The sequence below is a fragment of the Vicugna pacos genome, chromosome 6, assembly GCF_048564905.1.
Source record: "Vicugna pacos chromosome 6, VicPac4, whole genome shotgun sequence".
In the NCBI taxonomy this organism is placed as follows: domain Eukaryota; kingdom Metazoa; phylum Chordata; class Mammalia; order Artiodactyla; family Camelidae; genus Vicugna; species Vicugna pacos.
In genome coordinates this window covers 64415508-64443031 of record NC_132992.1, presented here as the reverse complement: position 1 = coordinate 64443031, position 27524 = coordinate 64415508, and the positions used below count along the sequence as shown (strand labels likewise).

Here is a 27524-nt window from a genome sequence, read left to right as displayed (position 1 = left end):
ACTTCTTTCAGTATTTAACTTTGACTCATTTATAAGTTGGTTTTTTCCTTAAAGTACACCTCTTCATAGAGTATTTTAAGTGGCTGCCTTGTGGATTACAGTATATATACACATAATTTATTATCTACTCATATCAACATTTTACCATTTCAAGTGGACTGTAGAAACCTTACTAACTTTTAGGTTTCTTACTCTCTTCCCTTTTATGACAGTTGTCTTAAAAATTACCTTTATATATATATATACATATACATTGAAGACTACATCAGACAATGTTATAAATTTTGCTTTTCACTATCAAATGTTTTAAAAACTTAAGAGGAGAAGACTAGCCAATTATCCTATATCTACTCTTTCATTTGTACTTTCCTCATTCCTGACATTCCAAATTTCCTTCTGTCACCATTGTCTGTCTTAAGAATTTCCTTTTTTAGAGCAAGTCTGCTGACAACAAACTCTCTTAGTTTTCCTTCACCTGAAAATGTTTTTATTTCACCTCATTACATTTTCACCAGATGAAGAAATCTGGGTTGAGTTTTTTTCGTTCTGCAACCTTAAACATATCTTACCACTTCTCTTTGGCTCCCATGTTTCTTCTTCTTCTTTTCCTTTTTTTAAAATTTTATTTTATTGAGTTATAGTCAGTTTACAATGTTGTGTTAATTTCCAGTGTAGAGTACAATTTTTCAGCTATACATGAACATATACATATTCACTGTTGCATTCTTTTTCACCGTGAGCTGGCCCCCATGTTTCTGATACAGATGCACTGAACTGCTCCTGTCAAGCTGCTTTAAAGAATTTTTTTTTTGTCTTTAATTTTCAGCAAATTGCTTATAAAGTGTCTGGGAATGGATTACTTTGGGTTTTTCCTGTTAGGAGTTTGCTCAACTTCTCGGATATGTTGGTTTGACAAATTTAGGAAGTTTTCAATCATTTCTTCAATCTTTCACTCTTACTTGTCTCCTTCTGAGACTCCAAAGATAAAAACACAAAAACAATTTTTGTTTTTGCCCCACAGGTCACTGAGGCTCTGTTTACTCTTTAAAATCTTTATGCTCTCTGTGGTCAAACTGTAAATAACTCCTACTGATCTAACGTCAAGTGCAGTGATTCTTTCCTCTGTTTCAGCTATTGTAGTTTTTTACTTAGGTTATTCTATTTTTCAGTTTTAAAATTTCCATTTGGTTTTTCCATATATCATTTATTTCTTTGCTGAGACTTTCCATTTTTTCACTTGTTTCAAGTCTGTAATTGCCTACTGGAGCATTTTTATTATGATAGCTTCTTTAAAATCCTTGTCAGGTAATTCCAACATCTGTGTCATCTCAGTGTGGTGTCTGCTGATTATCTTTTGTCATTTGAATTATGATTTTCCTCATTCTTAGTATGATGACAAGTATTATAAGATTCTGCTTTCTATTTAAATTACCTATTTTAGTAGGCAGTCAAACTGTTTGGATTCCCAGCTCACTTTTATGAGCTGTGACTCAAATGTCAATTTAATTGTTAATGCCTTTTCAATGTTACTTTGTTCTGCCCCACTGTGGACTACCCAGAGGCCAGCCTGAAGCCTGGGTGTAAATCATACCAGAGCTCAGCTCTCAGACCTTTTTCTGTAATGATTCTGATCAGCTTCATGCATAGGATTTTCAGAGGTCTGCCCAGGATTTCAAACACAGATTCTAAAAACCCTCCTCTTTAATCCCCCCTCTTTATAACTCTCCCTCCACTACAGCGGGGAGGGAAATGGGAACTGCCCCACTACTGCAGTGTAGCGCTGGTGAACGAGGCTTTGCTCCAAGTGTTTGCAGGTATAATACCAGTTGGGAGAGGTAGGGGTGCCCTCTTTATTGCAGGGCAGGTATGATGGACATGGCTATGTGCTCGGTCTCCACAGCTGTGGCACCCAGGAGGCAAGGGGAAACTTTTTTCATGATGTTCATCTGGAATAGGATAGATTTAATAAAAAAGGTTTTTGTTTTTTTTTTCCAGCTCCACCTACCGGTAGTTCTAGTTTGGAGGATTCTCCAGCACCCCAACCTAGAATATAGAGGAGGCAAAACAAACAACCAAGCAAACAAAACACAGGAAATTCACTGTGTACAGGATTTTTTTTTGTAATTAGCAGAAAGAATAGGGTATAACGTGTTTACTACATCTTATCCAGAAACAGAAGCCTATATTTTAAGTCCAACATTTTCTCAAACATTTAACGCACACTTAACTCATACCTATAATGTTACTTATATTGGCAAACTAATGACTGTGTCTCCAGAGGTATTTGCTCATATAAGTTCCTTTTAAAAATGGTAAATGTCTTTTTTCCAACAAGTTTAATCTTTAGAACAACATAGTACTATACTGTCTTGTGTAACAGGAAAACATAACATTTGTTTAAATTAAAGAACTCTAGTAATGAACACAAAGAGATTATTCAAAGCTTCTATGGGATGTACGCTTTAAGCACAGGAAGGATTCCTTACATATCAAAGCCTTCCCTTAGGATTCAGTTTTATCTACTTTCTCATGAATTATATTAATACAAAGGGCAGAGCAATAGGTCTTTGGTTGCAAAACCAAACATAGTATCTATCTTGCTCCTAACCCCTTAAACATAACCAATCCTCTCACACAGTATATTATAACAACCCCCTCTCTTTATTTCTGATGATACTTGCAGCTTCAAGATATGGTCTTCTATAGTAGCCCTGACACTTCTAACCCAGCAAGTCCAGACACTCTAATGACTCCAGGGGAAGACGATTTAGATGAAAATTCAAAATATAACAAATAAATGAACCAAAAAGCTCTCAAGACAAGCAAACAAACAAAACCTCACAGATCTAAGCAAGAGACATGTCCAAAGCCCCAGGACTATTTCACTGTCGGAAGGTTAACTAGAATTCTTTCAAGAATCCTAGACAGCCCCTGATATGTTTCAACTTGGTAGAAGAAATGATAGTATGTATGTATATGAAAGTGTTGAATTGTATAGGTGATTTATTTTGTTTAATAATGGGCAGTGGTTGTGTCAATGAAAGGAGAATGGAATAAAAGATGCAGCTGCTGTGGGAAAGATAAGAAATGGTTCAGAGAAAACAGTAACAGGTAAAGTGAAAATAATGATTTGACTCTATCCATTCAGATACAGTCAGTGACTCCCTAATTCTCCATACTGAAATCTCTCTATGCTTCTCTTTCTACCTGCATCTTAATCTTTTTGGCTCCTAGAGCCTCTTGTGAGAGCATGACAACAACAGCCCAAATATACCAGGAGAACTTTACAGGAGAGTAAAACAGAAGAAAATTAGGAACTAAGTGAAAACTGTTACCTAGAACATGCAAGAAATTGAAGATAAAGTAAAATGAAAACTTATTTCATTAGCACGGATACTTCAAACCTCCTCTTGTAGAACCTGATATCATTCAGGATAAATCAAGATTTAGTCCCAATGTTTAAGCAGGCATCACTTTGCATCTGAAAGCTTTACCATCATTAACATTATTCCTTACTATGTCTTATGGAGATCACTGTGCTCTTAATAATGATCTAAAGTGAACAAATAGTGCCCAAAGTTTATGTCTGAGCAGAGAGTAAACATTCCTGAGTCCTTACATATACTTCATGTCTAGTCTTATGGTCTAAGGAATGTGAAAAATAACTGTTTGGGGTGGGAACTTCAGCAGGTGGCTGACAATGGGATATGCCCAGACAGCTGACATCTCAAATAGAGATGAGAGCTCATATATAACTGAAGGAATCAGAGGCAGAAGCAAAGGAAAATAGAAGGCAAAATAGTTAAGAATTACTTCCATCACTGTCTAGGCCACAGGTGACAAGCTTTTCCTGTAAAGAACTACACAGTAAATATCTTTGGCTTTACAGGCCATATATTCTCTGGCACAATTATTTAACTTTGCCATTTTAGCCTGAAAGCTGTCATAGATGATATAAGCAAAATTGCATGGCTATGTTCCAATAAAACTTTGTTTATGAAAACAGTTGACCTGGATTTTGCTGAAGCGCAGTAGTCTGCTGACTTCCGCTTTAGGCCAATAAAATCTATAAAAACAGTGTCAAAAAGGAAAAGCAACATTATACAAGATGGGTAGAACACATGCTCCCCAAGGATACAGGAAACTATATCTTGTTCTATTTTGTATTCTGCTTTGATGAAACTTCTGAGACCTCTTACCATTAGTGAGTCACATAGATTTAGTTCCTCAATAAACTTAAGGAGATTCTCCAATGTCCACGTTAACCTTCTACATACACTAGTGGCATAAATTTCCTAATGTCTGAGCTGCTAAAATCTAGACTCACCTTTCTTACAAAATTTATCTAATGAAACTGAGTCCCCCTAAAACTAAGTTCCCCTGTCGAGTTTATGAGTAACATCGCTATCCAAAACTGTATTCCTTTCTTGTCCTGCCCCTGTTCCCCTCAGGATTGAGAAGTATCAGAGAAAAGGGTGGAGTGAAACCGAGTAGGACCCTGTGGAGCTCTCCTGGGTACAAAAGCCCTCTATGTCTCCTGTTTCTTATTTTTTAAAAAAGGCTTTAGTCTCCGAGGCCTTCCCTGAGTTCCAAAGAGTGGACTCAGGCAGTTACTAATTAGGGAAGTAAGGAAATGCAGAAACAAAGGAAAAGCAGTTAAGCACGAAAAGTAATGACAGCTTAAACAATAGTTCAGCAACCATAAAACAGAGTCTTACTTCTGCTTCAAGGGATATACATAACAACCTGACAAGTATCTTTGAGTTGTTCTGTAGAAACTAAGACTCCCACCCGGGTGGAGGATGCTACATGCTAACCACAAGCACCTAGACCCGGGACTGGTTGGAATCAGAAGGCTGATGATTAGGATTCCAGAAACATCACCTTGTTACCTCACCCCCAAACAATCACAAGAAAGTCCATGAGTTGCAATCCTCACCCCAAATATTGCCTTTAAAAACCCTCCCTGAAAAAGCCATCAGAGGATTTGGGTCTATTGAGGATTCTGGTCACTTGAGCATGAGCTGCCCATTCTCCTTTCTTGGTGTCCTGCAATAAACCTTCACTACAATCCAGTGTCAGTAGAATGGCTTTGTTGTGTGGCAGGTGAGTGGACCCAAGTTCAGTTTGGTAACGCTAGTTCATAAACACACTTAGAATCTTGAAGGAAACCTCTACTGCATAAGGAACAAACCTGAAAGGTGGATAGGAACAACTGATACTCGTTTCTTATCAGCTGGAAAGAAAGATGTATGATAGATATAATGGGCAGGTCAGGAAATGTTTAACAATTCTTCTGTGAAAAATTAGGCTTTCTACTCACACCCCTGAGTTTTAATCTATTTAGCACATAATTCTGTATTCTACCACCATCAAGTTAAACTTTTTATAATCCAGAGAAAGAAAATCAGCTCTCCTGAAAACTGCCATGATTAAAGACAACAATAATGACTTTTTGAACACATTTTCCATAGGCCTTCCATGTTACCAATCTCCTTTTTTCCCCCTCAGATTTTTTCATTTCAGGAAAAAAAAGTTTATGTTCTCTACTGACTTTTGCAAGTTTCTGTGTATTTACACAACTGATAATCATTTATAATGATAATGATGAAGAAATCATCTCAAGAAATGGAAAACATATATATCTATATATAGCCAGAATCCATATCTAGAAACTTCACATTTTATGGCTCTACTCATTTAGTGGCTTAAAAGTTACACTTCACTTTCTTTGTTGTTAAGGTAAACCGTGACAAATGGCTTTTCTTTTTCTAATGCAAGGGCCTGACTTAAGCTTTGACTGCCAAGGCATTCAATTCAAAGAGTGGTATCACCAAGTAACACAATGCCAGCCAACAGACTAGGTAAAGACCCACACCACCTCCCCACACTGAGGCTCCTTTGTTTTCGAGGTCTTGGTTGATTTCAGTAACAGACTATTTGGCCCAGTTGTTTTTTCTCTTCTCTTGCTTTAAATTTCAGCTTTTTTTTTTTTTGGTTTGTTTTAAATTCACCAATACAGAATGAGCCCCTGAAATCCCAGGCCTCCACCCTCAACCCCAATAAAAGCAGGACCCCACACATTCTCTCTCTTTCCCTCTCTCTCCACGACCTCACTGTGTGGCCCTAGGAGAGCTATGCAACTTCCAGGTCCTGTAAATAATAAATCTTTATTTTTTTTTCAAGTTTCCTGATGGTTTTTGCTAAAGGGTATCTTGCAATCATAATAAGAACCACAAGAGCCGGTCCAAACACGAAATTGCTTATTGATAGGCTGAGACCAACACAAAACATTTCTTAACTAAGTACATGAGAAATCTAATTGTTTAAGGTTTCTGTAGCAAGGTCCCTTTTAGCTAGTGATGGGTAGATACAAAAGAGGATGTGGCTTCACCAGACAATATTGAAAGCAGCCCCAAAGCTTATATCCAGTCAGTTACCTTCAACAAACCACAGGGAAAAAGAAAAGAAAACAAAAACAAACAAGCACTAGTTCTTCAAGCCACTTGTTAAATGGTGAATATAAAGACTTGGAATTAAGGCTTTTCCTCTTCCCTCTGCCATTTACTAGGCAAGTTACACAAAGCTCTCTAATCCTCAATTTATTCTCCTGCTTACTGAATATAATATATTCTGCTTACTGCCTCATGAGAGTTTCTTTGCATAATGCCTAGCAATGCAGAGAGTGCTTAGAAGTGATAGCTTACATTCTTCATCCTCATAACTTCCTTTACTGTACCAGAAGAATAAGAAGAAATATCTGCTCCCTTTCACCTTTCCAATTAAAGGTCTTTAATAAGACCTCGAGATATCTGGATGTTTCATCATCTATTTTTAAAATGACTGACCCAAAGCTTGAGCCCAATATGACACCAATATAATGACACGAATGCCTCAATTTCCATAGAGAAAGAAGAATCAGTACTAATCTTTCAGATGGGTTTTTGAAGTGATATGAGCTGTACAAGTCACATACACTACCCCCTGATAAATATTTACCATAACTGCACTTTTGGTGTTGATAGGTCAAATTCATGACTGCATTCCATATAAAACATCCAAGCACTCAAATATCCAAGCACTTTTTAGAAAGGCTACTACAGTAACATAACGGAAGTGTGAGAACTATCGTGCCAATTTTTTAGGATCAGAGCAAATCTCTCTACATTTTTTAATTGATTACATAGATAGTATGCTCTTATAGCACCACTGAACCATATGCATGACTTCTTTGATCTTAGATTCTTAGTCAGTACTCCATCCTGAGCTAAGCAATTACGGCGAGGGAGCCGGGGAAGGAGTAGTAAGGCTTACTGAACGGACACAAAAAAGTCATTAGAAAGGCCAGTTTTGGTCTACAGTAGCCAGGACTCACACCTTCACAAAACCCCTTGCCCTTCACCAAAGTTGTAGGCAGTCAGAGAACAGAGGCTGATAATTGTAGGCTAGCCAATTTGAGAAAGTGCTGCATACTCTAGGGAGTGAGAGAGTAAAAGTCCTAGTCAGAGGCTAGCACTCTTTAATGGAAAGCTGCTGTTCTAGTTCCGAATTAAAGCAAAATTTTAATTGGAAGTAATCTCGTCTTTGTCATATGTATTACCTGAGACAGAACCCACTCAATCTTAACAGTCAACATCTAATATTTTTCATCTAATTTTGCAATGGCTTTCTCTATGTCAGGCTTCTTACCGTTGGTGTTCTTGGGTAATGTCATGTCTTTCCAGTAGGACTGAGAACCCCTAAGGGACTTAAAGGTTTCCTCTCAGTTCAATGAGAAGAGCTTCTTTGTGGGCAGAGTGGATTTACTGAAATATAGGCTTCAGGGACTCTCATTTGCACAGGCTCCTTCGAAGGCCCTGGGAGGAAGGGGACTTGCATAGTATGTTCATCTGGTCAAAATCGGCAAAATTTGACCACAATGAGTTAAGATAGCTGTCTCTTTCCACTTGAAACTGCCTCTTATCCATCTCACTTCCCCACTGTTGGTGTCAGTGTTGGGTGGAAATGAAATGGCCTCCAACATTTCTGGGATTCTGTTAGGGGAGTATTAAGCTGGGGATTCATTTATGAAGTTTAGATTTAGAGGGATATATTTATGTGGTCCATGGTTCCTTTTTTGCACAGTTATTTCTGTGACACAAATAGGTACAGGGCAAGAGGCTGCACTGTGATGTGAATGTGCCCCATGGCGCCCAGCATGGGAGTATCATGTAACAGGAGAAGTGGAGTCAGTTCTCAGTGATGCCTAGTTAACATAGAAGTTCCGTCTGTCATTCATATCCTCAAAAATGTAGTGTATACAATTGAAAATGCAGCACAAAACAATTTTGACAAGAATCACATGAAATAGAATTTATATAAAATCCTTTGTATGTAGGTCACAAGCTTGTAATAGTACTATAAACACGAGGTATAGTTGTACGTGAAGTTGCAAAAGTTATGTATCACAAATATCAATAGTTTTTAAAAAGTTTTTGATCAATCATGCTGTAGAAAAATCTGATTTAATCTTTCCATTCTCTTTATAAAAAACATTACAAAATCACTGTATAGAAAATAGTACAAATTGTAATCAAAGATTATGCAGCTAAGAAATGTCAGTAAACTATTGCAAATATGAGTATCAAACAGTTGATAAAAATTTTTATTTTTCTGGAGTTTTGTGTTTCTGGTATTTGTCAACTTCATAAAATTTGTAATTTGTTGGGAGTTTTTGCATTATAAATAGTCAACCTGCACTATTCACGGATTCCACATTTGCATGTTTGCCTACTAGCTAAAATTTATTTGTAACCTCAAAATCAACACTTGAGGTGCTTTCAGGGTCACATGTGGATGTGCAGAACAGTGGAAAAATGGGAGCCTCCCAAAGCACACAGTTCCCAGCTGAGGGCAAACAAGGTGCCGCTCTGCCTTCTTATTCCAGCTCTCACACTGTGAACATACAGTAGTTCTCATATTGTGAACAAGTGTCCTGTCTGTCTATGGCCTATTTAGTGCCAGGTTCTCTGCATTTTTCTGCCTTTTGTTGGCAATTTCACTTTTTTAAATGGCCTGTAAGTGTGGTGCTTAAGTGCTGTCCAGTGTTCCTAAGCACAAGGAAGCTGAGAGGTGCCTCACAGAGAAAATGTATGTTAGGTAAGCTTTATTCAAGTATGATTTATAGTGCTATAAGCTATGAGTTTAATGTTAATGAATCAACAATATACATTTTATGGTGTTTTCAAACAGAAACACACATAAAACAAGGTTATATGTTGATCAATTGACGAATATGTGACCAGAGACTTAGAGGTATCTTGGAACAATAATTCAGTATTCACTAATTCAGTGTTTGTGGTGACTTTGTTGAACACAATTGATGCAATAATAAGAACTGTAAATATTTACTCTAATATTTACTTTTGTATCTTGTATTCCTTCACAGAAAAGAGAATACTGAAAATTGTAGAAGCTTCTGGTCCATCCCTCAAATCTGAACCCATGTGTGGTCAGGAGCCTTCATTTCCCTGTCCCGGGAGCTTTGCTATGCCCCAGTTCCTGCCTCACTGGACTGAGAGCAGGATTCTGGAAGATGAATCTCCAGCCTGGAACTTCATAGTCAGGATCAGAACCCCCAATTATTACCCTATTCCTATGTGAAAACTATACCTACTTTAAGATCAGGAAAACTGTTTCTATCACCATGTTGTGAATATTGTAACCTAGGGCAGAGTCAAACTCTAGTGAAATTTGCCATTTCTTAGGAAGAAAATTACTGAGAAAATGGAATGACTTTCAAAATAAGTGTATGCTGGGTTATTATGCCTAAATTAAAGTCAAATATAAGTTCAACTTATATTCAAGAAAGTAAAAAGGATAAAACCTTTATAAGGGTCTCTCTACTCTCAAAGCTAAAATGGCTTTAGGGAGTATCATCTAGAATGCCATCAGCTGCTCAGCTTATTTCTAGGTGATAAGTGTTAGGGACCGCATATGCATTCCCATGTCTTTAATAAAGAATGATGTCTTTAAAGCCTTCATTACTGATAATTAAGGGGGTATAAATATATAAGAAATACGTAAACTTCAAAATGACAAGATACTGAGAGTTGTGCTGAGTGGACTGCTAGGAACTTAACAAGTTCCTCCGTAACTAGTACATGTCTCAAGATGTTTTAAATTCTCGTGAAGAAAACCTAAAATCCCACATCAGACTTTGGCAAGGATTTTAAAAGAAGAAAGAATTGAATCTGCAGGTAAGTAATAGTAAATTATACTATTTAATTAAGGTGAACGACTATTAAGAGACTACCACAAAATGGCATCCAGACTGGAAATGAAGAGGTAAAGGTGCTGATTTTCATATGACATGATCGTCTATATAGAAAATCTGACGAGATCTACAAAAAAAGCTATTAGAACTAATATGTAAGTTTAATACAGTTGCAGGATATAAGATCAACAATAAAAAAATCAGGCTTTTATTATGCTGAGGCAGTTTCCTTCTATTCCTACTCTGTTGAGTGTTTTTATCATGAAAGAGTGTTGAATTTTGTCACATTTTTTTCTGTATCAATTGAGATGATCATGTTTTCTTTTTTTCCTTTATTCTGTTCATGTGGCATATTATATTGATCAATGTTTATATTTCGAACCATCTCTGCATTCCAGAAACAGGTGTACTGCTGCCTACCACAGATCTGGGGATGGGTAGCTGCTACCATGCCAAGAGCTGAATTGACTGCAACTTATGGCCCAAGTTTTCCCTTGGAAGTTGTACACCTTCAAAGGACTCCAGAGTTCTAAAACAGTTATATCAGCCAGTTTCTGCCAGCACAATTGTTGTCTAGGTAGGGAGACAGATTCCTGGTGTGTTCCATTACACCATCGTTTTAGAATTCTTCCGCAGATAATCAGTTATTAAATGGCACATTAAAATGTGTTTGGCCATCAGGGAAATTTGATCCATGAGTGATTATTTGATGATATTAAGGAACTATTACTATTAGTATGCTTAGATGTGATAATAATACGTGGTTATGTTTTTAAAAAGTAACTTTATCTTTCAGAAATTCATTCTGAAATATTTACAAAAGAAATGATAAAATGTCTGGTATTTGCTTCACAATCATCCCAGATATGGTAAGGAGTGGTAGCAGTACAGATAAAACAAAACTGACCAAGAATTGATAACTGTTAAAGTTGGGTAAGGGGTATACAGGGGTTTACTGGTCTTTCGTTTTTATATAAGTTGAAGTTTTCTGTAAAAAAAAAAAAAAGTTTTTTTAGGAGTAATAAAGCAGCCTATGGAAAAATTAGTGTAATAGAGACAGAGAAAGTAGTAAAAAGATCCAAACATGAGTCAGAAATATAAACATGAAAACAAAGAACTGTAGGGATTAAAAAAAGTGTGTGTGTGTGTGTGTGTGTTTGAAGATAATTAATTCAGAGATACTCTGAGAATGTTACTAGACCTCAAGCTTCCTGAGGGCAGACACCATACCATGTCTGCTTGGTTCACCACCACATCCCTAGCAATGTACCTAATGCGTAATATATCTGGTACATCTAAATACTTACTGAATAAATGAACAATTCTATGAGACCTATGTACCCACACGCAAGGGCTCTGTAAAATCTGTAAGACTCAAGATCCAAGATAATTTTTTTTTAAATACTGCTTAGAAAATTTCTTTTAATAAATTTTCTTCTTTTACTTTGTATCACCACCTTTGTCCTCAGCCAAATTCTAGCAGAGCATTCCCCTTGCCACCATAACCACCTACCACTTCTTGTTCTTTCCTCAACCAATCTGTTTCTATTTTTTAATCTTGGGAAAGATATTCTTTCTCAGTATACCCTTAGGTCTTAATTCTGAAAAGCTGTCCCCTTTTCCCTATTTGAGCTTATCTCAAATTAGTAGGTTCCAACGGGGAAAGCTTCTCCCTACTCCAGCTGTTTTAAGTATTTAATAAATATCTTAATATAGCTAAGCTAATGACTCTTCCTAGTAGTGAGTTACAGTTATTACCACCTCTGGCTTTATTTTGGTTCTCATTTGGGCAGAAATACACTGAATCACTTGGTAGAACACACAGCTCTGAGGATGTCTGATGACTGGGGTTTGATCTCATGGTGAGTACAATAGCAGACAGTGAAGTTTATAGTTATATTCCGGCTTTAAATCTATTTAAAGGAATTTGTCCTGTTGAACAGAAATGTTAGAGTGGAGGGTTTCTCCACAATGTGAAATATATGTTTAATTGCCTTAATAATGCATTCCTATGAGTGTGACTTGACCACTTTCTATTTCAAAGACCATCCACAGTCACTGGAATCCATATAAGAAAAGAGAAATTCTCTATTTCGTCAACCAGTCTATTTTTGAATGGAAAAAAAAAATCTTTATCCTCATTTAAAAAGTAAAATATTCTCTATTTTCACATCTTTTAGTTTTCTTTCTCTCAAAAAAGGAAAATTACTAACCTATCAATTTCCAAGGAAAGTCCTATTCAAAACATAATAAAGAAAAACAAAACAAAGCCCCCAAAGCAAACAAAAACATGTTTTACTATTGCTGTTCTTTATATACTTCATTTAAATTCTACTTGAAATGAGCTCAATTCTGCTTAAAATGTCAACCCTGGTGCTAGGTAGGAAAACAAAAACAAAAACAAAAACTTCCTGTACCATAATATAGATGATTTCAAGTTAAACTGGGAAATGCCTTTTGCCATAAGCTAAGTGCCCTAACGAGCTGCTCTCTCCACCACAATCGCCAACTTCCATCTGCTCCAAACAAGTTAAGAAACCAAGACATTGTGATCACTTTCACTGTGTTTAATATGAGCTGATTAGAAACTATAAGGTAAATCCTAATAATCACAATGAAAGGAGGATCTTTTCCATGTCATTCAAAGATCTAAAAAAATGACTTGCATTACGGTAAAATGTGGACTCATAAGGAAAATAATGCACAGCTTTTAAATTGAGCCTGAAGTCAAAATCAGACACTATATAAACAATATAAGCAATATAAACAGCACTTCTTAATTTGTTATGATTTATATGATTTAGTCTTAGCACAAGACTAAAGAACAGCACAAAATAGTACTTAAAACAACCCAATATTACATGTTCACGTTATGGTTGAAGAACTTTTCAGATAAACATATAAATAAGGTTAAGCCCTGAAGAGAATTACTTGGTCCATTCTACTTGAGCCTAATAGCATACCTGAGGTTGTCTTCAATCAGAGTACTATAACCTTTTAGTCAATCTTTTGATACTATGCCATAGGGCCTTCACTTCTAAAGAAGAAATAATTTTAATTAAGTTAACCATAGAACTTTTTCCTACTGAAGTCCAGTTGCCCTAAGGGTACTTCTATATTTTTCAATATCTGGTGAAATTGCTTGTCTCAAGTAAAACCAAGGTACAGGATTATAAATGAATGGAAATCTAAAATTGAGACCACACTTAACTGTACTATAGGACTGTAAGTCAAGCAGGATTTTCAGGGGACATAAAGATATCTGCTCAACTCAAAGGAGTGGAGAACTGCAGAAAGGCTTAGATTTAAAATGAACCCAATTACAGATTAAGACAGGTGTTTAATCTAGGTTTTTTTGTTTGCACTAGGTCTTGTATTACACCTTAAACAAATCAGGATTTTTAAAAAAATGGCTTGTTGGTGATAATGAGAACTGATAATAGTTTTCTCAGTATAAATAAAAACCTAGTAAAACTGAAAATGTTTTTAACCATCCAAACAAATCATTGAAAGTAAATTATAAAATTATCTGAATTATTTATCAGGAATACAATTAGGTATTTAAATGACTAAAGTCTCCCAAAAAGATTTAAAAATGTTAAAAATATTTGTTTATTGTAATTTTTCCCCATTATTTTCTACTTATATACAAATTATTATCATCTTTATATAACAGTTGGCTGACAGGCTAAATAAGAAGAGCCATCTAAAATCTCCATTAATAAGTTACATAAACTGCTTATTTTTATTTTGAATACAGGTACCGAAAGTTAAAGATTTTTTCCTTTATCTTTTATTTTTTTTACTTTATTTTACTTTATTTACTATTATTCTACTCATTTTCTAAGTTCTGTTGAAGTCTTTCAGAATCTAAGTTGTTTAAATAGCATTTTTAAAGAAATATTTCACTTAAAAGTAATGGTATGAAAACACTAGTAGATTTGAATATCAAGAAAAGACATAACGGGAAAAATGTAATCACTTAAAAATCTACATAAATAGCTCAATTCTTTTTTTGGAGGGTAGGATAATTGGGTTTATTTATTTTATTTATTTATATTTTTTAATAAATACATGCTAAGCACACACTCTACCACTAAATTATACCCTCCCCTTCAGCTCAATTCTTCTGATAAAATCTCTAATCCATTTAGTTAAATCAGTGACAAATCATTTTTTTGAAGGAATAAAAATTCCAGTCAGAGAAAGCATTCCTTACAAATACATATTTTTAATTTTACTGGAATGGGAGAAAGGATTCTGATTCACCTCTATCCAGAGAAGATGAAGAGCAAGTGACGGGCATCTTTAACCTCTAAAAAGTAATATGTTAAAAATACAGTTCCTAACTTTAAAAAACTTAAGCTAGATGAAAAACTGATCATAAACACATTAAATAATTAAAGAAAAATATTTTTCTAAAATGTCTTTTCTATTGAGATTCTCCCATTTCCTTGAATACTAAAAATCACTTTTTTGTTTCCAATAGAAAAAAAAGCATGAGACTAAGAATTTGTTAAATAGTTAATATGTGAAACTGAAGTTAAGGCTCAAGTGAAATGATGTTTTGCTGTGAGTATGAAAGATTTATTAAAGAGCCAATATAGTTTTAAATCATTAGCACAATTTACAAGTGAAATTCTCTAAAACAGAACCACAGAAATGAGCACATAGAAGATAAAATTTGTCCTAATGGTGAAAGCACTTGGCCACTTAAAAACTAAGACGGAAAAAAGAAACTAAAGCAGGTGGCAAGTACTTGTTTCAGTGGGGGGAGCTAAACTCTGACCAACTCACAGTTTAAATATAAATTTGAGGGGTGAAAATTTAATGCATATGTGGAAATGGAAGAAACTCAGAAACCATAGTTATTTCCATTTTAAATGAGAATGACAGTTCTGCACCACCAGCTGTTTATAGTTCATTGGATGAGGTTCTAGTTGATAGGAGATAATTATCTCTTCCCTACAGGAGGCAAGTGTCTCTCTGCAGACACCTCTGATGAATGGCCATGGGAGTATGAGACCACGATAGCATGCCAAGATCAGTTTTGTTTTTAATGATCTCTTTAAACACTTGATTTTCCTATTTTTCCCTATTTAAGTGTAGGAAAATGTACACTTTAAGATATACAGAATAAAGTCACTGGCTATTATTTTGCTTTTATAAGACATTTTAATCTTAAAGGAAAGCAGAGGGAGTGTACAGAGAAAGTGTACCACCAATAGTACTAGAAAAGGATGGGCATGATCATTTCACTTCAGGCATATGGAGTGTTGAAGAATTCCACTTACTAATTCATTGTTTTGCTCTAAAGATCACATTCTATCTTTTAGTTTCTTGTCAGTTAATGATACCCCCATAAGACCAATCATTCCAGCTCCCTCCATACCTGGTTCCTGTACTGCTCTTTCCAGGTATGGACCATCACTTACATCATAGTTCCAGCTAGTATGTTCTTCTCCATTTCTGTGTGTCTAAATCCTACCTAATTATCCTTTACAGCTCAGTTCAAACAATACATTTTCCACAAAGCTATCACTGATGTCTTCCTCCAATGAATATTTCCTCTGATCTTCCGTATCAACGTAGCACTTCCTATTCTGCACTGTAGTTTTTGTGTGTGCGTGTGTTGGAAATAGCCCCATTTAGGGCAGGGACCTTGTTTTAGCCATCTTGTATTCTACTCAAGGCGTAACATAGAATCTTTCTGAATAAACATGTAAAATGAGTGAGTAAATACTTTCAAAAAGCAAGGGCTAGACTAAAAACCAACAGCAGCTCTTACTTTCAGTTTTACTATATTTCTCCTCCTTTTTTCTCTCAAGTTTATTTCTTAACCTAACCTTCTTACCTGAAGATACGTTATTCTCCGCTGGACCAGCTCTGTCAGATCTTTGGCCTCTTTTTCCCGCCAATCACCTGCTCCATCTGTTTGACTGAGGTAGTAGAGATCCGTCATTATAGACCTACAAAAAGCAAACAATATTGGGGGGTCTAACTTATTTGCACTTCATCATAGCATTACATAGAGTCATAAGAAAAGAGTCAGATTCTTCTAAACGTGAATGCTCACACTGCTGCTGGTATTTCTTTTATTTTTCTATCAAGGCTGTGAAACTCAACAATTTATTCCCTAGCATTGAAACTCATTCCTGTAGTAACTTTTCACTGGTGAGAAAAACATTCCTTTTTTTTCTAGACCAGTTAACTGCATTTATTTCCCAACACAGAGCACTTCAGGGATCAAGGGGAAGAGGACACCCAGAGCAAAGAAACAGGAGATTAACATAAGGGAGAGAAATGCTTTGGCACTAGGATTTAAATACTATCTTTTTGTTCCCTCTTTCATTGTTTCCTGCCCCCTCTTAAATTTCTTCTTCACACTTATGTACACTGAGTGGTTGGGAAAAGATCAGAGGAAAATTTTGGCATAACTCTTACACAATGGTCCAAACTACACAATGGTCAGTAACCTTTTTTTCTATGAAGGGCCAGACAGTAAATATTTTAGGCTTTGCGGGCATCTGTTGCTTCTGCCACAGGAAACAAATGTGTAGACAGTATGAAAAAATGTGAAAGACAGTATGTGAAAAATGGGTGTGCATGTGTTCCAATAGAACTTTATTCACAAAAACAGGCTATGAGCTGGATCTGGCCCTTGAGCTGTAATTTGACAATTCTTGGTCTAAATTAATAAAATGATTGTTGAAATACTTTCCTACTCTGTGTAATATCAGTAATTTCAATTACAACATGCTCAATTTCCTGCAAAGTAAACCAGAATACCAAGTAAGCTAGGAGAAACTTAATGGCGGGTACAGATGCTTTTATTTATATTGCATTAAATAGAAGCTATGACTTGCATTTACCAATAAAGAAAAGTAAAAAGGAAGGCTCCTCTCTTTCTCTAACACCCTTTACCAACCTATTAGCAAACCTTTGGCCAATTTCTGAGCAAGTATCACAGATGGCATTGCTACCAACTGGGTCACCATCTTTTCTCACCTGAATTACAATAATGGCTTCTGAACAGGTCTTCCTACTTCCACCCTTGCCAGCCTCTACAGACTGTTCCCAATGTAGCATCCAGATCTTGTCAAAACATAAGTCAAATGATGTTACTCCTTTGGTCTTACTGAATTGGCTCCTCATTTCACTCAGTCAAACCCAAAGTTAATACTCTGACCTACAAGACCCCAGACAATACGGCCTCCCTTACCTCTTTGGTCTCATCGCCTACTACCATCCTTGTCTATTCTATTTCGGCCACATGGTCTTGTTACTAACCCCTGAACATGCCAGGCATGTTCCTTCTTCAGGGCCTTTGCTGGTTTTGCAAATACCCATCCATATAGATCACCCGAATATCCTTCTAATCTTTGCTCATATGTCACCTTCTCCTTAATGCTCTCCAGAATATCCTACTTAAAAATTCAACACTCAATCACCATCACCATCTTGTTTTTCGTTCTCCTACTTCCCTGCTCTATTCTTCTCCAAGAAATTATCGTCTTCTAATCTACATCATTTACTTTATAATCTTTCTCCCCCTACTGGAATTTAAGCTCTATGGCAGCAGGGTATTTTCTAAAACTGTTCCCATCACCCCAAATCAGTATTTAGAACACGGCTGGTCACATAGAAAATGTTCAATAAATACCTTTGAATAGACAAGTGAACGAAAAAGTAGCAAATAAATAAATAAAAAACTTCCAGAGTTTTAGACGAGATAATATTGACAAATTTTAGTAAATCCAATCTTGTGCTAGAAAATTTGGGGGAATAATCCTTAACTAGTTACAGCTCCAGTTTCACTCCTTCTCTGCACTTTGTATTAACTCTTTTGTTCAAGGAATGCTTATAAGCATGTGTTATTTGCTTGTGAAAATTAAAAGTTAGAAATGTATTTCTCTTTCTCAGAAAGGTATATAGCTGACCCTTGAACAACGTGGGGGTTAGGGATGCTGATCCCACACACAGTCAAAAATCTGCATTACAACTTTTGACTCCCCAGAAAGTTACTACTTACAGCCTATTGTTGAACAGAAGCTTTACCAACAACAGTCAATTAACACATATTTTGCATGTTATATGTATTACACACTGTATTCCTACAATAAAGTAAGCTAGAGAAAAGAAAATATCATTAAGAAAATCATGAGGAAGAGAAAATACACTTACAGTACTACACTGTGTTTACAGATACTGTAAGTTTACATCCTCTGTTTACAAGATGAATTTGTCAGTACCTACATCAATATTGTCTTATACAAAACACTTAGAGGTTATACATATTACTAACACTAGGCATCAAAAATGAAAGAATAATATGAAAAAGAAATTCATATTTATTAACAGGTATAATGATTCATGCATTAATAACAAAGTAGTATGATTGCTTTATGGTAGCCTTGTGTAATTGATGATGTCATGTATAGTCTGTGTGCTCTGTTTTGATAAATTTTATCTTTTTATGATAGGCTGTATGTATTTTATGATAGTAAATGATAAAACAGATTAGTATATACATATATTTTATGCATTCATGAACATACCTAACTTTTTCTTAATTTCTTTGACATTTTTTATCTATGCAGTTTGTCTGTTTTTTCAAACTGTCGCAAATCTCCAAAAAATTTCCCAATATATTTTTGGAAAAAAATTAGAATATAAGTGGATCTGCGCTGTTCAAACCCATGTTTTTCAAGGGTCAACTGCACATATATAAATAAAATTCATCATACATACATTTCTAGAAATCCCCACAGAATGGTATTAACTAAAAATATAAAGCATTAGTGGGAGGTTCAAAAAGTACTTAGAGAAGACTGATCTCTAATATTAAACAATAAGAACAGCAACAGTTAACAGGTACTGAGCTCTTACTATGGGCTAGACACCTATTCTAGGTGCTTTATGTTATTCCACTTAATTCGCACCACAACCTTATAAGTTACATATAGAATGTGAGGCACTAAGAGGTTACATAACTTGTTCAAAGTTTCAAAGTTCAGAAATGCAGAGTGGGAATTCAAACCCAAGCAGTGTGATTCTAAAGCTCAGGATTTTCACTACTGCATGACCAAATACCAAAGTAAGGGGTCCAGAGCACAAATATGCAGACTCTGTTCAGTGTAATATGCAACATCAGAAAGTTTGAATCAGAGGAGAGAGCGCTTTGGGAGCTAGAGACCTATCTCTCAGTTTTGGATCTGTCTAGCTTTGGGTCCTAGGAACATTGTTTTGACTTTTCTGAGACTTAGTTACTTCATTATAAAATAAGTATTATAAAATCTTCCACCTAGTTTCTTTTTTTTTTTAAAGGATTAGTGATAATACATGCAAAGTAGTAATATATGTGGTGGCTGCTTACTATAGACTGGGAGAGAATTCTGTCTCCCTCAAAATTCGTATATTGAAACTTAATGCCCAAGGTGATGGTACTCAACAGTGGGGCCTGTGGGAGGTGTTGAGGTCATAAGGGTGGAGCCCTTATGAATGAGATTAGTTCTCTTATAAAAAAGGTCACCTGAATTCTCTAGCCCCTTCCACCATGTGAGGGCACAGGGAGAAGGCAGAAAGAGGGCCCTCATCAGACACCAAATTTGCCAGAACTGCGAGAAATAAACTTCTATTGTTTATAAGCCACACAGTCTATGGTATTCTTGTCATAGTGAGACCTTGTTATTTATGCTAGAATGCTTCAGACTGTTGCTTCAGAGCTTTTACCTTGTGTCTGAAGAGTACCTACTAATAATTCTACAACTAAGAGGAAGGATCCATTGGGTGTGGAAGTGACAGTAATATGTGGTACCGACAGCCAGTGAGAAAAACTCATCCAATACCTAGTGCCTTACAGCACCTGAATAAAGGGACTGATCAGCGAGGGCTCATTTAACAGATGATGAAACCAGACCTTCAACGACTGTGATTTATCTAGGAGCACATGACATAGTCTCAGTTCTCTTTCATTCCTGGTTCTTAACTAAATGATAAACCATTTAGGAGCAAAGCAGTAGCAGCCCACAGAAAAAATTAAAGTCTTATGTACCAGCACAGAAAACCATTAGAACCACATACAATGAAGAGTGAATACCTGATAAGAGCCCCTTTGAATAAAGGAAAACTAGTAACAATATACAAATAAAAATTAAAAATCATAGCCACAGTTTAGAATATTCACCCAGCTAACAGTGGATCAGGTTTATCCAATACTTTGGCATAACAAAGTTATCTGTGAAGCATTTCAAGCATTTGTTTAATGTGTCAACATTATCCATGCACAGGACACTTCACAGCTTGACTATTTCCATGTTTACACTCTCTAAACAGGGAATGATTCTAATATGTGGTGCTTCATCTATTTTCATATGTTTTATTCCCATTTACAATTCAAAATATTTCTTTTCATGAAAAAGGAGCAATTTTAGTTAGGAAAACCATATCTACAACTTACTGCTTCCTTAAGAAATTAACTTACAGTCTTGCACAGTGAACTGAGGTTTAAGTTTTTTTTCAGATTAGAAAACCGAGCCCCTATGGACTACTATGTAGCCTACAGCATTATTTTATAGCTGGGGACAAAGTCACCCCCTATATGAAATTGTGTGAGTTAATCACAGAAGCACAAGAAGTCTTTAACTATAATGGTGTTACAGGGCTCAGCTGGAAATTTATTTAAATTATTTTCTGTTTTATAGGTCTCTTTCACATTACTCTCATCATGCTCATTATTTTTTACATTTCATAGGGCTCATGGTATCTAAATGCGGTCATTTGTTTTTTCCTACCCATTAAATAGGAGTGATCAGAAAACTTGTTGCAAATCTCAACTTTAAACAGCAGTATTGTTTCTGGAGATGTCGTACAGTGGGATAAATAACCAGTCTATCAGCAAATGCCTGCTGAAGGAAAAAAGGAAATTCAATATGCTCTGCATGGCTTTACACTAAAGAAACACAGACAAATAGCACTACATTTCTTGACAATCATTATATAGCCTGAAGCAGGCAGAAACTACATTAGGTCTAATTTAGAGGGGAAAATTCTTTGAAATATTGACATAGTTTATGCTTTCCTGTCATAGTAATCAAGTCATTCCTTTACCACTGGGAATGAAAGCGGATCTCTGTATTTTTTCAATAAACTAGAAAACATAAAAGTAAATGTTTTTACCAAGTTACATCAGTACTAAGTCTTAGTAATTAATTATTCACATTCATCCCAATCTCTGTCAAGAAAGTGGAATAACCAGGCTTATAACTAGAAGATCCCCCTCCCAAAAAGCACACTAATTTTTTTTATGATAATGCAGTCAGAATCACAATATAAGTCACTCTATCCCAACTGTCAACTAAAATTAGGCTTGCTTTTGTAAATTTTATTTTTTGGCTTCCTCGCTGGAGATCATGCAAGGAAAACAAGTCCAGGGAATAACTTTGAATTCAACCTACAGGTGACCCTTGAACAACATGGTTTGAACTGTGCAGGTCCAGTTACACGCAGATTTTTCTCAATAAATACTGGAAAATTCTCTTGAGATTTGCGACAATTTGAAAAAACTCACAGATGAACTGTGTAGTTTAGAAATAGCGAAAAAATTAAGGAAAAGTTAGGTATATCATGAATGTGTAAAATATATGTAGATACTAGTCTACCCTTACATAGGCATAAGGTGAGTGGTATTTAATATAACATTAATAATGTATTCATTTTCTTACTGTCTTGTAACTTTGCTTTCAAAGAATTATATTACCATACAGTATACCTTTCTCATAATTGGAGAATATCAGTCTATCATACGTAAGTTTTTTTTAATATAACAATGTTTCTAATAATACATTATGAATATGACTATAATACTGTATGTCATAAAAATTTTATACCAATTCACTTATTAGTATATAGTCTAGGCTACCATGAAGCAATCATATCAATTATACTACCTCCTTTAAAGCAATCATTTTTACAGGTTAATAATGCATGTATTGTTATACCTATAAATAAATGTTTCTTTTTCACATTATCTTTTCATTTCTGATATCTAGTCTTAGTAATATATGTAATATTTATGGTTTTTTCATCATAGACATATCATGTTTTTATCAAGACAACATTGATGTAGGTACTGACAGATAATTCATCTTGTAAACAGAGGACATAAACTTAACAGTGTCGATAAACACAGTGCTATAAATGTATTTTCTCTTCCTTATGATTTCCTTAATAACATTTTCTTTTCTCCAGCTTACTTTCCTGTAAGAATATAGCTTATAACACATATACAAAGTACATGTTAACCGACTATTTGTTATCGGTAAGGCTTCCTGTCAATAGTAGGCAATTGGTAGTTAAGTTCTGGGGGAGTCAAAAGTTATATGTAGATTTTTTAACTGTGCGGTGAATTGATGTCCATAACCCCCACACTTTTCAAGGGTTAACTGCAGTTCCTTGTTGATTCCATAATGTTTAGAAGTTACCATCCTGCAAAATTTGTCAACTTTTAGCCAAAGACATGAGGATAATCTATTGGGAAACATGGTGACTGAAAAACCAGTCTACCAAAATACTAGGTTTTCATTGACTGTATTCTGAAATCGAATCTTCTAGAAATGTCCTAAAAGCTGGAAATCTGGCTATCTTGGTTTTGATTATGAAGATATCAAAAAATCAAGGAGGTGGGTAGTGAATCTAAAGGCCTGGTATGAGGTCAGGTCAAAGGCTGGGAAAGAGAAACCAGGCAAAGTACCAGCAGAACAGTGCTGGTCATTTGAGGACAGAATACAGATGTAGGTGGTAGACCAGAACAGAATCTACGACGCTAAGAGCAAGCCAGCTACGACAGGCATCAAGACCGCTATTTCAAAAGTTGGGCTACATTTCTGTTCTTTGTTTTTTCTATTAATTTTCCTGCTTGTATATCTTAATATTCACAAAACTCTTTTTAAATGTTCTAGTCTATCTCAATTATGCCGGTGAAGAAGCACAAGGAGACTATTTTGTTTATACTGGATTCAAAATATTGAAGAGAGAAAATCCCCCCTGAGGGCCAGCACAGAGCACATGTAATTCAAGCAAGAAAATCCCAAGGTGAAGGAAATGACACTTATTAAAGTAAATGTGAGTAAGGGAGGCTATCACACAGAGTCTGATCCATATGTAAATATGGATCAAGGGCAAGAAAGCTTACCTGGGTTTTGTTCAAGGCTGCTTTTACTTCGGATTGCTCCTGGGCAGATATAAGCAGTGCAAAGGATAAAAACGTGACCAGGAGAGTGACAGGCAGACAATGCCCCCAATGCCTCCCATGTTGTCTCAAGGGGGGATTTGAGAAAACCACCATTTTGACAGCCCACATGAGTGGAGAGGAGCCCAGAGGGGCAACAACAGAAATGGTGCATACTATCCCATAAGGCAATAATTATGCTATTTGGCGAGTGATGTCCCCTAGGCTTACTTTCAGGTTCCAGACCTTGAAATTCTTCCTATTGAGCACTGTGACAATTAACCCTTATCTGTGCCTTCCTTGCAGGATCTGAGAGTTTTCTATTTATATCCTCTTATGGGACTTTCCTCGTGCAGGTCTGACAAGAGCCTCCCAGAATCTACAATGTGTCAGTCACTGTGGAAAGTGTTTCACACATTTTCCCATGTATAATCAACCCAATGCTGTAATATAGAATTGTATCTCCATGTGTAAAAGAGAAAAATAAAGCTCAGAGAAGTACTTAGCAATTAAGAGAAAGAATTTTAGAACAGAACAGCTCTGCTACTTACTTGTGTAAGCCATCTAAACTCTCTAGGCCGGAGTATAACGTTATTTATAAAATGAGGAATAACAACACTTGCTTCATAGTATTACTATGTTGATAAAATAAAGTAATGAATGGAGAGCCTTTATCACAGTGACTAGCATGTAGGAAATCCTTAGTAAGTAATCATTTTTAATGTCAAAATAATTCTGAGGTTTGGAAACCACACCCAAAGAGATGTCAGGTGGGGGCAGGCAAAACAGAATTAGGGCCACTAGAAGAGACACACTTTTCCACCTGCAGATTCTCTTTTCAACGCAAATTTTATTTCAGAGGAGAATGTTGCCATACAGAAGATGGAGAATCATAATCTGGCTAATAGGGACTAAGTGATTAGCACAACAAGGACAACTTCATAAGACATCATCTCCCCTGGTCCAAGGATACTAAGAGGAATGTTCTAGTACCACTTACAAATAAGCCTGGATTTTCTAGTGGAGAAACAATCATACAAAAGCATTTTGTCCAAAGGAATTAAAAACTGGAGAAAGAGTATCTACATTTCAGTTTAGTCTAAGTATCAACTAAATCACATATCAAAGAAAGTAAGATCTTCTTACATTCTTTCTTCTGTGTATGTGAGTGTGTGTGTGTGTGTGTGTGTGTGTGCGCGCACGCATGCATGCATGTGTTTTAAAACAAAAAAACCAAAGAATAACAGATTTGAAGGTTCACAAAACCTAACTTTTCAAGAGTGGAAATATAAATTCTTGGACCTTTCCAAGACAGTCAAGGAAGAGTCCACCTTATAAAGAGAGTGAAAACACAAGCTATTGAACCACAATAGCTATGACTGTTAAATCTGACCAAATAAATCTGTAAGCTACTAACGTATCAATCTTCCCCTATAACCAGTCAGATATTGTACTCCTTATCTGACTTAAAGTACTTTTGCTACATAATCTCCTACACACAGTAGCAAAAATCAATCAACATAATTAGCTATAAGTATCACTTATCATTTGGGAAACATATTTGAACTTAGTCTTAACAAAGCTGCTTTATACGTTACTGACAATGAGATGCTGCAGACCAGGCAGGGGTGATGAAACCACTACTTTACCAGACTGTTTCTCAATAGTTTCAGTCAACTTAATTAAGAAATAAATAGCTCAGCACCCTTGTGAGCCCTCCTGTCCTTTAATTATTGATATAATTTAAAATAAGGAGCAGCTCCAATAACTATTTCATAAACTGCTGTCTGGGAACATAAAGATGACAAAAAGAACCAAAGCAAGAATGATTAAGTTAAATGTATCTCTGGGCAACCTAAAAGGGTGATAAGGCAAACATTCCATGATATCCTCAGGGGCTGAAGATCAAATCTATACAGCTTTAAGTCAAAGAATGAAACCTACAATAGTGCATAAATATTAAAACCACAATGACAAAAATAATCATTCCCAATGCTGATTTTCCTTTTCTTATTTCAAAGAGACAGGCCACAGTCAATCCATGATCGATGATATCAAAAGCATCAGGTAAATTTGACTGTATTACTATGAGGTATGGGCATATACAATCACTAGAATTAAACCATCAATTGAAAATCAAATGATAATAATGCTTGAGATCAATGTAGCAGGTAACAATAATATGGTACTCTGTATTTATTTATTATATCATCAGCCCTTCTAAATTCTTTAAAAACCTTCTAAAAAACCAAAGAATATTACTAGTTAACTATCAGTTGATCACCCAACTCCAGTGTTAGGCAGAGACTAGGCTCTACTGGTTACTAGCTCCTGAGTAATAGGCTAATCAGGCCAATAGCACTTTGCTAAAAATCTGGCAACCCATATCAAATATGATATTTGGCTCCCAGGCTGCATTCATGACAGGTATTTTGAATAATGAAAAAATGGGAGCCACAGTCTAGGAAAGAAACATGGTCCCCTCACTAAAAGGAACAGCGTCAAGCAGGGAGAGAAGAGTTTTCTTTGCTGATAAGGTCCTCTAAACTATACAGAACTGTGATTTTTTTTTTCCAGGAAGCCTAGATAATCTCTCTCAGTGGTGAACTCATAAAAAGAACTAGGGATTCTGTAGAGCCTTAGTTCTCAAACACCAGCAACTTCAACATCACTTAGAAACTTATTAGAAATGTAAATTCTTTGGCCCCACTCCAAACCTACAGCATCAGGAACTCTGGGGATGGGATTTAGCAGTCTGTGTTTTAAGAAGCTCTCCAGGAGATCCTGATGCCTTGCCAAAGTTTGAAAACCACTGCAGTAACAACAATGACACACAAAAATTCTTAACAATTAGGACAGAGCACTTTTGGCTTCCCCGCTGACTTTCTAATTTACTTGTGTGTGGGAAGAGAGTGCTGTGAGACATGCCTCTAATAATCAGGTGATAAGCACTGCATTTCAAATATCTTCATATATCTATGATCATGACTTTATGAGTTAAAGTGTTTGGAAATTACATTTTCCTACTTAGTATGACAATTAAGGACATTAGCAATATTTGTGATTTACTCAACATTCAGTTTTTTATATTAGGGGTCTAGGAAATGAGAAAATAAGGAGCTCTACTCTTAAAATTGACTTAGTTAAAATACACCTTCATAATAACAGTGCAACAAGCTAATCATATTGTTCACACAAATAAAGAGAAATCTAGTATACACTAATAAACATACAGGAAAAGATTTCTGATTTAGGTATTTTCAGTATGGTGTATTACCTTTTGAAGAATTAAAATGAAAGATGTACAATTTTACTTATCACATTAAGCTATATAAGGCCTAAGAGGCATTGAAAACTAAGTATGACAAAAAAGTAAAGATATATTTTTTTCCTTTTCAATATTAAACTGAAGTCCCAATTTTGTTTATAAAGCAAGCAGATAGTTTGATCCCAAGAGCTCACAGTCATAAAACAAAACAATATTCCATATTCATTTTACTGTTTTTCTTCTTTCAAGGAAGAGTAGCACCGTGGAATAGTTGTCTGGCTCTAACAACCTTAATAAGTTTATAATGAGACAAAATGGGGTGGGTTTCTTTTCCTTAATTTTAACAAGTTTTTAGATGCATTTAAAAAACCACTGAGCTTATAGCCCATGGTGTAATGAGTGATGTAATCATGCAAACACGCTTTGTTTATGTGATGTAATCACGTAAACAAATGATTAGACATATTTGGTAAGTAACATTTTTTTTATCACTTATATTCAATTAAAAGAAAGTCTAAAATTCATTGCTTAGAATCAGAAACACTATGATATTTTTAGAGATTCATGTATAACTGTGTCTCAAGACTACTTTAAAGTAAATCAAATATGAAGTCAAGGGCACTGAGTACAAAATTTTTCAATGTCAGGTTGTCTTCTAGCCCCACCACATATCCAAACAGCATGACCCTGATAATGCTTTAGATCCCCACCTCCATTTCCTCCTCTATACACTCCTTGACTTCTAACAGATACTCTCTCTTTTGCAGAACTCA

General features: G+C 35.6%; 1 protein-coding gene across 7 annotated transcripts in view; it reads right to left on the bottom strand.

The window, feature by feature from the left end:
• The window catches only part of FUT8 (fucosyltransferase 8), a 253225-nt gene that overhangs the window by 56150 nt on the left and 169551 nt on the right, over positions 1 to 27524 (bottom strand). For all 7 annotated transcript variants that reach the window (XM_015241505.3, XM_031679145.2, XM_072963241.1 and 4 more), the window contains one exon: positions 16110 to 16224. In XM_015241505.3, the coding sequence (XP_015096991.1) occupies positions 16110 to 16224 (115 nt within the window). The remainder of the gene's footprint in view (positions 1 to 16109; positions 16225 to 27524) is intronic.